Source organism: Halichoeres trimaculatus, unplaced genomic scaffold (genome assembly GCF_033239565.1).
Source record: "Halichoeres trimaculatus isolate MK-OKI-2021-1 unplaced genomic scaffold, fHalTri1.1 fHalTri1_scaffold_16, whole genome shotgun sequence".
NCBI classification, from domain to species: Eukaryota; Metazoa; Chordata; class Actinopteri; order Labriformes; family Labridae; genus Halichoeres; species Halichoeres trimaculatus.
This window is the reverse complement of record NW_027437194.1, coordinates 13263574-13278776: the sequence shown is the minus strand read 5'-3', so window position 1 is coordinate 13278776 and position 15203 is coordinate 13263574. Positions and strand designations below refer to the sequence as shown.

The window sequence follows — 15203 nt, the reverse complement described above, 5'->3', positions numbered from 1 at the left end:
GCCATGCCACGGAGCGAGAAAAAAGCAGAAAAGAGAAGGAGGGATGGAGGGGGAGAGAAGATTTGGGGCTCTAATGCCAGCCTTATGCGTCTTTTAGTCGTTTCCGCCGTCGGGGCTTGGCACTGGCGCGCAGTTGTCAGCCAGCCAACAAAAATCTGCAGTGCCTGCTGCATTTCAGCAGCCCTGTTTTGTCTAAGACCAACTAACACACGAACAAAACACACAGCAACACACACCGCGCTGCATACACACTGTACTAAAAATCGGCAACATTTTTCTTCACGAAACTGAAGCTTCGTGAAAGGACACCTAGAAACTGAAACATCGCTACCCCCTCCCATCAAAAAACACATTTTCCTTTTGTAAACTAGAGGCTCCACGAACAGCATTGTTTCTTCTTATTTTTTTTTTTTTTGCAGAACGTCAATGATGCTACAATGAGTTGTGATTTGGTGGTTTGATATTGAGCTCCTCTCTTGAAAGGCTGCTGTTTTGAGGGTTACAGTGACATCACCCTGTTTGTTCATCCCCTCATTGTTGTTGTTTGCATTGTTGGTCCATAGACCTTTGGGAGGAGGAGGGGTGAAGTAACTCCTGTGTGGTTGGATGTTGGGGTGGGTGTTGGCTAGTGAGAGCTTTCGGATATCAAGGGAGGGGGTACAGTCGTGAACAGGGGCACAAGTGTCATGGCTGCTGCAGATTCAAACACACTTAATCGGAAAACAGTAGAAAAATCTAACTCTTTTCTGTTTAAAAACCTTATACATACTCTTTTAGATTATGACATGATGGGACTGTCACCTATGACAGCATACCTTAAACAGAGCTTCTTCTAAGGGTAATGTAACTGAAAACAAGCTTTTGGTTTATTTTTTTTTTTTTATGCTACATAGTTTTAACCAGGGACTATGTCACTTTTTTCCAATAGAATGTAACTCAACATGACTACAGATAAATATTTTGTTGGCCTTTTTAGATCTTGTTCTCATTTTTTTTTTCCTGTAATAATATCAAAAACAAACACATTATCATGGCGGCAGGCGGTGTTCAATGCTATACACAATATTGTGTATTGATTACTTTGATGCAAAATTGAAAGTTTCAGCTAACTCATGCAGACACACACCACAAGACAAAAATGTAGCAGAAAGGGCTTTAAATCAACAAGGAATTATTGAAAACAATCAGCATTGTCATCTTTTGTTTGAACAAACAAATGTCCAACAAAAAAGGGAAATGAACAATTTGTCAAATACACTCTTGCAATGATATTTCGACTAAAAAAAAAGAGGAAGAATTGTTCTAAAGTATGAAAAAATTAAAATTATATTTAAATGTTTTACATTTTGCTGAATCTAAATCAGTCCACACCTTGAGGCATGATCCTTCCGCAGTTGCTTGCATGATAGGAGTATAATGATTCAGACAATTTTTTTGTCATATACATTCAGAAAGTACAGTGTGGAATGAACTAAATGACATGCATATTGTCCTGACACCTACTCATCCCTCAACACCAATTAATAAATGATAAATAGGAATAGAAAAGGAATAAAATGTACGGTTAAATTAATTATCTTCTAATTAACAAACAAACAGCAGAGACACACAGGGTAATTCTAAAGTTTATTCTACAGAAAAGTGATGTGGAAGAGAAAAGAGCTCTACAAAGACCAGGGAAGCCACACCTCAGCTCATTTTAAAAGTCTTATTAGTATGAAGTCTTTGCACACACCAGAGAAGATCCAGGTGGGAATAAAGTCTGTCCAGCAGTTTCTTAAAAAGTTTCTGAAGTCCACCAGTCACTGAAGTAACAGATTTATAGCTGCAGTGTGATGTTAACGCAGACAATTTGTTTATGTTCTATTTTCTTAATATATTACAACCTTATTTCTTATTTAGAATCAACACCTGTATTTGGACACAGGTCCTGTGTAGACGTTTGTATGTATTTTTCTTTGGATCATTATTTAAACTAATTAACGTTTCAAGTTGAGGAAAGATGAGATTAAGACAGGTAGAGTTTCAAAAGTCCTTTTTGGAAAGGAGTGTGTTTTTGTAGCAGATGTTGTTTTTGGATTTTGTGAAAGGAAACAAACTATTTGTTGTCTTATAGGCGTGTGTGGGCTTCTTTATTTTGTAAAATGCAAGCTCAGAAAAACTATCAACAACAACTGCTCACTGTGTTTGTAACTTGAACTTTATTTGGCTTAACTACTGAAAGTTAAGTTTTAAGTTAATATCTAGACTAGTTTTAAGATTTAATAGCTTTAAGTATTTTGTAGACTTTACATTCGATCTGTGCACATCTGTGACGAACATAGTGATGAGCCTTTCTCTCCTCCCTCACGTTGCATAAATATTCCTTTAATGTTTCATTGTTTTGACTGAAAATAATCAAAGTAAAAGAAAAAAATCACTTTTTGAATTATTTTTCTGTTTCTGAAAATCCAAAATCTATACATTTCCCCCATTTTTTTCCAGTTCATCATAAAACAAACATTTGAAATAAGAGGGCAATTGCTTTAACAGAAGAATGCATTTAGTATTACGGGATATAATATCATTTTTTCCCAAAGAAATTAAATCAAAGTTTTTGACAGTATTTCATACAAGTATGAATTAAAAAGTGATAGAAAATTTTATGCTGTTGTTGTCCAATCAAAAGTCAGATCTGCTCCGATGTGGCCGTAGGTAGAAGCCGACAGATGTGAGCTGGATGCTGCGTCTCTCGAGTCGCTCTCGACGCTCGTATACGCTCATCTGTTGTTTGATATATTCTCTCACACCGGTGCCAAGAAATCAATGCCTGCTGGGACTGAAGGACTGTGTGTGTGTGTATGTGTGTGTGTTGGGTGGGTTGTCTGTGAGACGATGGTTACTCATCGACCATCGTCTGTTAAATTAATGTTGATCCCCAAAAAATGTTACGCTTTACAGGGGGAGACAACGGCATGAATACATATATAGATTATTTCAGATTCAGCGCTGGCAGGATTGTCTGTGAGGGAGACAGAAGGAGACAGACAGAGAGAGAGTGTGTGTGTTGGTACCTTCAGACTTTTTAGAAACTTCTGGACCGGTGCCCAGCGGTGTCATGGAAACGCTTGAATCGCTCAGAATGATTCATGTCTGCACAATCCAGCCCTCCCCCATCACACACACACACACACAACCACACATACATGAACACACACTCATGAACACACACTCACACACACCCAGCATGCAGGAAGAGGGAGTTTAACCCTTCTTCTATCCATCTTCCTCTCCCCCTCCCCTTCTCTCTGTCTCTTTTCTCTTCCTTTCTTTCTTCTCGTCATCTTACCATCCCCATCAAATCGCACTATTAGTCACATGCTTTATTAAAATGGACTCATTATATGGATGTCAGAGGAGATCACGTCTTCTGAGTGTTTCCTTTCACACACAGAAACACTCGACATGACGCTCTGAAAGAGTGTCTTCATGTCAATATCAACTCACAGAACAGCTCCATCGTGCCTCTTTTTTTTCTGAATGAAGACAAGTGATGGATGTCAGATATGACGCTCCAGAGGAATTCTTGGCATTGCTTAATTGCATTTTCTTGAACTCTTGCTGGATAAAAGTTTAAAAAGAGATTGTGAAGTAGCGCTCTTAGGGGGTTATGGAGGTTGCAGTTTCTAATAAAGGTCAGGCTAGACCTGTTCATTTCAAAGGTATCACTGTCATTAACGTAAGGGAGAAATCCTGCTGAAGATAAAGGAATGAGTGTCCCCTTAAGGCTAACTTTAACCCCATTTCTATATACACACTGCATGGGTTGTGCATCATTAAGGGCTGGGACTTGTAGCTAAGTGCATTGTAGCTGTTAGGAGGCCACAGGTTGACAGAAAGTTAGGTTGAGTCAGCATTTCTTTAAAGGCATCCACCAGTGGTAGGCTTCAAAATGCCTCTTTGAAGACCAATGGATGATGTCACTGAAGATACATTCACGTTTCATGCTGCCTGCCAGCTTAGAGTTTGTATGTTGAAGTCTTCCTTTTTTTTTAAAAACCGTGTTGAGGTTTCTTTAAATTTGCTCCATGACCTAGCTTGGATAAGGTAAGGGTGTAAACTTAGGTCATAAAGTATTGATGAATCCAGAAGTTAACATTTGTTCTTAACGGGACCAGCTCTCCACGTATACTCTCAAAATCTCTCCCTTAAAATATAATCATAAGCAACAAAGAAAATCAGCAACAGACAAAAAAATAAAGTGAACAAAAAGTGCTCTCATCGCAACAGTGTGTAGAGAAAAAAAAGACAACAGTAACACTCCAGGTCTGAGAGCCGTTTTGGGCTTGGAGGAGGCAGACATGACCAGAATACAAAGTGATGTTGGTTTGTGGGCTTCTGCTGTGTAGGCGAGTCCAACAAAATCAGCTATTTATACACCAACACACACACAAACACACAGTGTGTGGCTCTGGTTTTGGATCATGAGCTATGAGTGTTTGTTCTTTCTGGTTTCGAGCTGTGTTGTGTCTTTTTTTTTTCTGTAAAAACACTTGACGTCAGTGAGCTCGCTGGTTAAAGACACCAAGGAGAAGGTCGGATATGAATGTGACCTTTAAAAACTGATGACATCTTTTGAAGGGAAGAAATGGAGAGCCAGCTTTTTTTTTTAAACACAGATGATGGGAGTCCTTTAGTTTCTAAGGCTAGCCTTCATCCAATTGATCTGATCTGAAAAGACAGAAAGAAACCTGAGTGTCAGAGTAAGGAGAAACTGCAGTTTCACTTAAGTCTAAGATTTGAGACACCAGTTTTTGGTTTGATCGGGCTGAAGGAGACAGAGCTAGCACTGACATTACAAATAATAAATTAAGTAGGTGGAAGTAAAAATAAACAAAGGTGTGTTTCCTAGAAATGTTAATTTAACTTCAACTTGATAAAAGCTCCCTGTTTTGAGCTGAGTGGTTTCCAGTCATAGGACTCGTTTCCATACATGTGCTTCACCCCAGAAATTTTCCAGAAGTTGTCCAGAGGAGCTGTACAGTTTGAACACAAACTATACTTCTCTATTTTTTTTTTCACCTTGACATTAATTAGACTTTTTCCTTTCAGGTTACTGGTAAAAATTTATCCAGCAACTCAACATGAGCCCATGTGACAAGGCAGCAGGTTCCACAGATGACAGTGTGTTTTTGTTAAATATGGTCTTCCCTTGTTACCTCTGTTAAGTAATACTGTGATAATAGCTCATAGTCTAGTAGAGCGACCCGCTTCCTGTTCGCCCTCAGCCTGTAATAGAGCTTATTTGTGTTTCCTCTCTGTCTCTCTGCTCTGTGGATTAGCAGGGATTTGGTCCTCCTGGCTCACCAACTCCTCTATGGGCTTTGTAGAGCGGTGTGGGCTGACCTCCCCTCCTCCACCTTTTGTACCTCTACAGCCAGCACACTCTAACAAGCAGTGGTCCGTCTGTTCGGGGCTCCTCCTCACAGCCAATGAGCTTGTTTATGTTTATCAGCCAAGGAAACTGTCACTGCAGAGTTCCTACAAGAAATCTATTGGTTAGCAGTTATGGGGATGACTTTGAAATCTTTTTCTTGAGTGTGTAAAATGCTGGTGAAATTTCTGTCTTTGTTGTTGGATTATTTTTTTGCCCCCCTTCTGCTGTTGTGTGACAGGTGATACTTGAGATAAAAGATTATTTTTAGACTTATAAATGGCTGAAATAAGCTAAAATCCAACATGGCGTACCTGCCCATCATAGTGATGCTATGTTAAACTGGATCATCCTTGTAGATGCTCAGGGTAAGGGAAAAGATATCAGCTTCAATAAATACAAAACAAAGACTTTCACCTCAATTGTTTAAGGCATGCATCAATGACTTGATGAAAATGGCTTTCCGACTCATTTTTGCCCCCAAATCCACTGACTGGGAATCACAGCTCTGAAAGAAAGTGAAAACGAGGTGTACAGGCACCAGCAGAAGTGTTTTAGTGAGCTCTCCTGGTTTTCTTTTCTCATGAAGCTTTCTGTAGTGTAATATGGCAGATTCAGTATCTGTGTTTTGTTCATCCTTTTGCCAATGAGCTCTCAAAGTTCACTTTCGTGCTTCAATGTTAAATTTTCTTTACTGTTCCTTACTGTGTTCTGTCTGATAAAGCGAGGTTAATTTTACAGAGGATCCTTTGTCAAAGAGCCTCCAATAGTCACTGAAGCCCTTTTATATCGGTCCCCTTTGCAGGATCAGGGTTCTGCACGAACTGTGGGAACCCAAAAAGGTTTTCAGAAGAAGTGCTTTTATTTTGAGTGTGGAGGGGATGACGGGAAGAAAGTCGAGGAGAAGGCTCGGGTCAAAGTTTAGTCTCCTGATAGGAGGAGAGGAAAATATGAATGAAACAGACGTGTTGGAACAAAACACACAACACTGCACACTGCAGCTGATTATTATTTTAGTATATTTGTTTTTTGACAGGACTTTTTCATACATTCATTTTATAATTGTGTATCTGACATTGTATCATATAATTATGGACTGTATTTAAGGTTTTTCTCCTCTTGTGAGAAAACAAGGTGAAAGTCAAAAGATACTGGAAAACCCATTCAGGTTACAACTCATAAGTGAGAAATGATAACTGATTATTAGGATGTTTTTAGGAGTTGTATAGAAGAAAAAAAAACTCAACTCACTTCTTTAAATCAAACCATTAAGTTTGTTAGTAACCCATCAGATGTGTCTCTTAATGAGTGTGTGTAAGTGTGTGTCCATTCCCAATGAAAAAAGACAGAATGGGGGAAACTTGAGCTTGTCCTAAGGGTAAGTGGGTACCTGCGGTTCTACAGAGGTAAGACAGGTTGTGAGATCCTCTTGAAGTTGTGTTTAGAGTTTTAAATCTTTGGTCTTAACTTACCCTAATATGCTTTACTGACAGTTATATTACTGCACACATTGTTCCTTAAATGTTCTAACCTTTAGAACATCAAATTGTAATAAATCTGTAGTTTTTTTTGTAGTAGCATCAACCCATTGAGCAATAAAATACTAAAAATCTGTAAAAATGTTGATAGGGATATATGAAACACCAGGAAACAAAGAGAAATTCTTGTGATCTTTGCAGCTGCCAATTTGTGAAACTGTCATCTGCACCAAAACCTACTATCTCCAGCTAAAACTGATGATCTTATCCTACCACACATTTCCTGTGAAAATATAATTTATGGCTGCGTTCATTGAAAACATAACAAGGAAATATTGTCACAAGGCAAAAATGGGATAAAGATTTGTCTTTTGGACTTTTTAGTGGGTTTCAAAGAGTGGAGGCGTTTAATTGGCTACCTACTTTTTTTATATACTGCAGTGGCCAAAAACATGAATATAAAAAAGGGTAAGAAAAATTTGGACACAAAATTTAAGCCCAGTGAAAGTATACACAAAGAACTTCTCCAGCACCATTTGTCTGTGTGTATGTGTGCACGCAGAGACAGACAAATAGATAGGCCGTAAGTGTGTGTGTATGTGTGTGTGTGTGTTTCTACTGGTATTTTATTTTCGGCCTCCGTAGCAGTGGAGACAACAAGCCGTGCCAGAGCTGGCCCTCTTCCATCTTCAGGTCTGGTCTGTGTGACGAGACGTAGGCCGTCTAGAGTGAGAGGAGTGGATTGAGGAGGTGATCAGTGCTTTAAAAAAGTTGTTTGCGGGAGTAAGAAAAAGTTTTTATATCCTCAGTTTAAATTTGTTTGTACGTAAATTCTGCTGTAAACCATCATTTTATTACTTTTTTTTTTTTTTTTTAGATTAAGCGTCTGAGACACAGAGTCAAAACTCCTTCTGCATGCTTTTCTTTATGTCTCGGTCTCACAGTAGCAGAGGTTATATCCTCTGCTTTATTAACTGTATTACAACTACTGACATGACTCTATTAGTTACAAAGGAACATAGATAAAAGTGAGTAGTGGCTAAAGTTCATGATACGATTTAACTAAATTCTTTGTGGGTAGTGCAAAAAATAAGGGACTGGATCATTTGAAAGTTTGTATTAATATCCAAGAGATTCAAAGAGTTTATTGTCATGTATACTGTAAAGAAACATGTTTCTTTGGAATTTTTCTTTGCTGTCCACAATGAGTGCGGACAATAAAATATTTAAAAAATAGCTAAAGAGAAAGAAAAATATGCTGAATGTAGCGTTTTTGATAAACAGGAAGGAGTTCAAATGATGGTGCTAATTTATTGCAATGATATTTGTTCACTTCTTGTACACATTTTAGTCAATAGTGTTATAATAACTCTTGAATGCTGGGATTTAGTTTTGAATAAGTAGGCCCATAAGAGACATCTTTGTATGGATTTTAATTCTAGTTATTATTAGTTTAATTTTCTTTTTTAAAATTATTTTAATTACTGGCTTTAATTTCAAGAGCGTCCTTATCGTACTTATCAGAACTATATCTGCATATTCCTGTAAATAAGTCACTTAAAAAGCATATTTTATGCAATTCATACAATAATACTTAATATTGATTCTGTGAGCAGCCAGGTGTGCTTTTTTGTCCCTTTTTCTGTTATTCTTTTCTATTTCTTTGTCTGTTCTCAGGGACCTGAATATATACATTGTTACCTTCTTTCTGTAAAAGCTGCTCCTGATACTGGTTGAAATGTTCAGCTCAGGTGCAGGATTTGATGTAGAACAGAGGTTCCTGCAATACTTGATTTGTGTCTATGTGAAAGTGTGTGTGTGTGAGAGAGAGAGATTGTGTGTGCGGTCCTGGCTAAATTCCTTGAAATGCAGTGGCGTCTTTGTGCGGTTGTATTTCGGTACCATGCAAAAGTGCATTTACATGTGCATCTTTTGTGTATGCATGGGGCTATATATACACTATGTATATTGTAAACATTGAAACGTCTGGGTAAGTGTGTGTGTGTGTGTGTGTATGTGTGTGTGTGTGTGTGTGTGCATCTGTGACAGTGATTTTCAGTAGTGTGTTGCAGTATGTATGTGTGTGTGTGGGAGTCTTTGTATATGTGCCAAACCGGTCCAGCTGGCATCAGTTGTAGCCGAGGCCGCTGTATCGGTCACACACACACACACACACACACACACACACACACACACACACACAAACACACACACACACACAGTCGACCACATTCCCATTCTGTACGCCTGTAATTATCAACCTCTTCTGCATCGACTACCATGTTGGCGTGTATTCAGCGCTGGTCTATACACGCCTGATTCAAACCCTTCACCACGTACACGCTTCATTTTCCTCCACACACGCTTGCTATAAAACCCCTCCATTTCATCTGGTACGGCTGCACCCACCACAGAATGTAATTACACACTAACCGCGGTTTGATATTTAGACTGGCTGAAGATTTAAGGTTTTATCCGAAAAGAAGGTCTGCGTGGAGAAAATAGGCTCGAAGTGGTCCCGCAGCTCGCAGGAGAGGAAAGCCTGTTCAGAAGCTGGAGAGGAAATTAGCTTTGTTGTCTACACCGCAGCGGTCGGTGCATTTTCTGAATTCATCAGACACCTTTTTCACAGCCAGACGCTCAGGGTTTGTGTATTAAAGCGCTGATGTGTTACCTGCCAAAGAGGCTTCACCTTCCTGTCGTGTACTGATCAATCCTTGGCCCGTGTTTCAAGAGCTGTGATGTCTGATTTCAATCAAACACATGTTTAAACATGTTTGACCAAAGATGTTCTATAAAGACAGCCGGGAAGGTGAGGATGGCTGTGTTGTTTTTTCTCACATTCATAAAATGAGTATCAGGACTTGGTTGGGCTTTAGACACCTGCACATTATGAGGGAGATGAAAATAAAGGACAACCAAAACCAAATCTTGGTTTAGTCATTATTGATTAAAATAAAAATAAAAAAGGAGAACCTATCTCCAATTATGTATTTAGAGACAGGGCCATGCCCCAAATCTAAACTGTGTATGCAATATTTTACATATTGTTGTCTGTTGACTCTGACTTCATATAGACCAGTGTGGGCATGAAACCAGACGTATTATACTCTGAACCAGGCCCATTTACCTACTCCTCTTTAAAGAAACAGTGTCCCAACATTTAAGCCAGTGTTAGCTTTATGTGGCTGCATCAAGGGCTTGAGGTTATAAATCTTTTTTAGGAAAAAATACTTGTTTGGTTTCTTGAAAATATTAGCTTAAAGTACGGTAATGTTTTCTCACAAAATGACTCACCCCGTCTTTAACAGCCCCCCCATTCACCCACTGTGGATATACAGTAAAAGGGGTAAATGCTGGCTGTTTTTCAGTGTGCACCTCACCTGGTTGGACACCTACCTTTGTGGGAATCGTCAGCCTTGCCACTGATTTTTTTTCTTTCTTTTTCTTGAATTTAGAAGATTGCATCACTTCAATTTTGTTTTATTTTCAGATTAAAAACTTCTCACTATAACGTATAAGGAATTGTGATTAGGAACACTGAATCACAATTTCAACATTATCCTGATATGAGCTTTAGCGATGAATTCATCAAAATACAGCGTCGATAAGTGATTTCAAATTAACAGGGGATGCTTCCTCCCTCAGCATGTTGACAGTTTAACGAAACGAGCAGGAAGTCCATCTTTTTGATAGCAAATCTTTTAAACTGATGGGTGACATTGCTGACTCTGGCTCGATGGTAAGGTCAGTCATTTTTCTCTGGAAGGTTGGGGGTTCAATGCCAGCTCACAGAAGTGTCCTTGAGCAAGACACTAAATCCTGAATTGCCTTTGTTAGCATAGCCAGCAGTGTGTGGATGGGTATTCATGGGGTTCATTAAACCTGGTATTTTCTATCATTGTATGAATGAGCACTTAAATAGCTAAATAGAAAAACTTACTTGGTTACTGGACCTTTGAAAAGTCTTATAATGTCAGAAATCAAAATGAGATACCCTAAAAAAATCTCAAATATTATTTTATGTCATGACAGATCTTAATTTTTTTTGTAGATTTCCTTATCCATGAGTCTTTTCACACTATACACCTGATGTTAATCTTCTTGGGCTGCTTGGTGGTGCAGTGGTTTGCACTTTTACCTCACAGCAAGAAGGACATCTGTTCTGATCCTAGTTCAGGCAAGGTGGGCCTTTTTGTGTGGAGTTTGCATGTTCCTCACATGCATGAGTGGGGTCAACTCCGGCTTCCTCCCACAGTCCAAAAACATGCTCACCAGGTTAAAATGCCCATAGGTATGAGCATGTGTGCATTAAAGGTTGGCTGTCTCTGTGTGTCAGCCCTGTGATTGACTGGCAACCAGGCTATGGTGTACCCTGCCTACCGTAAGACAGCTGAGATAGGCTCAAGACACCTGCAGCCCTGAATAGGATACATTGAAGAAAATGGATAGGTAGTTTATATTCTGTTAGGAAACTTCAAGCCTTTAATTTGATAGGGAGCATCAGTATGGTTTATGCCTGGACAGCTGTAGACAACTTTATTTGTTTTGGTCAAAAAAAAGTACAGGAGAAAACTTATCCATGATTTCGCCAGCATTTGCCCCTGATCAGGGCACACTGCATGGAAATACTGAGTGATAGAGGAACTTGCAATGACACAGCAGGTGATACAACACAGTAACAACTACTTCACTAAGAAACACAGTTCAGATTATGTTCAAAGAAACTTGCTCTGGCTTACTTTGTTTTGTTTCCAAAATAAGTTGCAGTTTAAAAGTTTTAAAAAGTGTAATTTAATTTCAGAAGTGTGTAGAAACCCTGGAGAAGTGTTGTAACCATTCTTTTAGTGTGTTGTTTACGGTCACTTATTTCACATTAAGAACTAAAACCATAAAATGCAATATAAAATTCTCACATGTTGTAGATTTGTCAGTGATACACACACCACTCTCTGCTGACAAAACCACAATGCAGTGCTTTGATAGATGGAAAATTGCTGTGAAGTATGTGAAATCTAGGTGGTCCTTCAGTAGTATTGGTTGCTTTGCAAGTCTGCTAATGAGTCTCCATGGACCAACAATAATCTAATGGGAGAGAGGAAACAAGAGCAGAACAATTCCATACAGAGCCAGCTGCAGCAGGAGTGAATTAGTGAACTACTTTCTGACGGTATAGTGTCTTCATGTGTATTTTGTCCTCTACAGCTCACATTGAGTACAATATTTTCAGGTCAGTTTTAATTCACAAAGAAAATATAATATAACAGAATGGATCTTTATTTTCCCCTTGGTGAAATTTGTCAGGTAGAGAAGTGTCCAGCTTCTGTGCAACAAGCTGAAGAGGGTCAAAGTTTTAAAAATCGTAATCTAACATTGTTGCCATGTGTTTTTTCATGTTCATATACATCTCCTGAAAACTGAACACCCTGTCCCGTATCTGGCCTGTACATGCAAAGGCACCAAATCTACATCTGAAAGAAGGCGAAGACTGAAGTAACTGCTGTGGATCTTGTAGCATAAAAACATTCTCTATCTCCCCCTCTGCCTCTCGCTCTCTGCACATGATCTATACATTACAGGCAGAGCAGATGTCTGTTTTGTTGTGCTGTGAGATCAGCAAGCACTAAACACACAGAGCAGACACACTGAAGACTCTGATCATGAGAACTGACTGTGGCTTCTTCTTTTTTTTTCTGACAATCTGTGGCTGTGTTTCTGAGACAATGTGTAAAAGAATTGCCCTTTCCATTAACGACAGTTCATTTAAATTCACTTCTGGTTTTAGGGGGAAATATAGTCGGTTCCTGTCAGGCTAACTAAACAGCAAAGTTAACAACATGTAACTTAATCCCATTGATATTTATTGGTTGTAAGTGCATCCATACTCACTAAATCAGCAAGTTCAATTTTTTTATTGATTAACAGTGTTGTCGAGAGAGATTTAAGATGTAATGGGTTTTTTTTGTTTTGTTTTGTTTTGTTTTTAATTCCAGAAGTAATCAAAGAACCACACTGATTGGATTGGTTTTAAGGAAAAGAAAGGATAAATAAAAGATTGATCCATCGATGGTGTCAACATTTGGCCTTCTTTTTATTCCCGTATTACAAATTTATTCAAGTGTTCATGCTCTTAATTACATTAAATTAATAAAAATGCATTATTATTATCTTTTTTTTTATAGACTAAGTCCAATCTCCTGTGATTAAAACTCGTTTTTGATGGTTCGACTGCAAATTATTATACTTTTTTTCTAATTCTAAGTGCTGGAATAGATCACCAATGATCCTGCTGATCATCATGCTATTGTACACCTAGCTGATGAGTGATTGAATTGGTAAAAAGTTTATAGTTCTGTATTATTGTATGGCGTTTTGAGCTCATGCCCCATGTTTGTATGCTCCTGTACCCCTTACTTTAAGATAAAAAGTACTGCTGTGTCTATATTGAGACACCCTAACTGACTGATCCTCACTTTTCTTTTCTTTTCTTTCTCCTGCAGGAAAAACAGAGAGAAGTTCATACTCATACGGCAGAGAGTCCAACCCACACTGCCACCAGGTCAGTCCCAAATATGCTCTCTGTTGCAAACACAGAGTGGCTTTAATGCTGTGCTTGTGTGATTTTGTGTTAAAGCAATGCATGTTTGATCTGAGGTAGCTATTGCAAAGAGACCTGTATCTATATCTTCAATGCTTGGTCGTTACGTAGAAGTGGACAGGAGAGGAACCCATCCTGCTTGATCTAAAATTACAGAGGAAAATCTCTTGATGAGAATAATTTATCTTGATCTGATGTGAAGCACCAAAGGACAGACCTCAAGAACTTGAGACCTCTGCATCTTTGTCAAAACTCTAATTCAGCATGCGTGAACTGCCCACATTATTCTTCACTTGTAATTAGCAGCTTAGTGGTTTTGCAGTCTGGAATCTTCTTGGTGAATTTTGGGAATTGTATTGCAGAGTGAAGCTATCTTGTGCTGTTGATGCTGATAACAGCTGTTGGCCACTGTACTTAAGTTGGCAGGTGCAGATATCTGGTTGCTTCAATTAAGTAACTGATATAAGAACCTTGAACTTGCTGTCCTGAAGTAATGCCGCCAAAAGGTGATGTGTGTGTGTAAGTGTCAATATCCAGCATCATCAGTTATTTTAAGCTCAATCAGTTCATCACTTTCAATTCATTAAACACAAATGCTTAGCCAGCAGCTTAACATGTCAAATAATGCTGATGAAGCTACCCTGTGTGTTCCATCGAGATGCTCAGTATCAACTCGTATCCCAAACTTCACAAATCAGATAATTTTAACTTTATCATTGTTTCAACAGTAATATATTTTGTGCAGCAGCTCCAGCAGGTGTTGTGGGATCCATTTGGTAAATCTGTTTCTTGAATCTATAATCATCCAGCTCAGATCTCATGGACCATATGTATCCATGAGATGAGGCACACTAAGATAAATAAGAACATATACAGATGTTAATATCTGATTTTCTTGGTATATTAAACAGAGGGAAGATTAATGCAATTTGATGACCATGATCAGGTTTTTGAAATGGAAATATCACATTGGTTTTATTTGAGTGCAGGCTGTTAGTGATGAGTCTGATCATATTGATTCATCTATTTCTTTTTAATCTTAAACATCTATTAATGAAAGATTATCAAAGAAGAGGATGTCTGTGCTTACCAAAGCCACACTTGTTTGAAAGATGTTTCAGATTATGAAGGCTGTTACATTTGGGGTTTAATATTAAGGGGATGACTTCGTAGTCTCGATAGTCCAGCTCCTGTGCAGCACGCAGTTCATCTTTGCAGAACAGTATGTAAGGGTATAGCAGTTTTAGAATCAGGGTGTCTTACAATCAGCTTCATTAAAGGGGCTCTGAAAAAAAAAGTCTCCCTTCTAGATATATGCCTGATCATAATCCACACTTTAAAATGAGATTATAAGCACCAATATAGGTTGCTTCGAAATGCTACTTCTTAGCTTCCCAATCGGGAATTCCCAATCCCGAGCAGGACCGTATTGATTTATGGCACATCAAAGTCTCTATGACAACACCACACGGGCTAATGAAGTTCAGTAGTGAAAAGAAAAGTTTTAGAAAACCCTTATTTCTGCCTCAGTCTGAAATGCTTCATTGTAGTTGCTGTCTTTTTAAAGCGGCCAGCTCCACAAACCTCCTTCCCCCCTCTTTGGCTGGTACCTCCAGAAGCAAAGGACCTTATCATCTCAGCAGGTCTCATGCTTTTTTAAAAGCAGTTTACATACAGATTCAGAGATTTCTACAACCTATGGCTGTGTGCCAAT

The 15203-nt window shown here is 38.6% G+C and overlaps 1 protein-coding gene across 8 annotated transcripts in view; it reads left to right on the top strand.

The window, feature by feature from the left end:
* The window catches only part of tcf4 (transcription factor 4), a 234326-nt gene that overhangs the window by 89618 nt on the left and 129505 nt on the right, over positions 1-15203 (top strand). For all 8 annotated transcript variants that reach the window (XM_074691144.1, XM_074691138.1, XM_074691141.1 and 5 more), the window contains one exon: positions 13392-13450. In XM_074691144.1, the coding sequence (XP_074547245.1) occupies positions 13392-13450 (59 nt within the window). The remainder of the gene's footprint in view (positions 1-13391; positions 13451-15203) is intronic.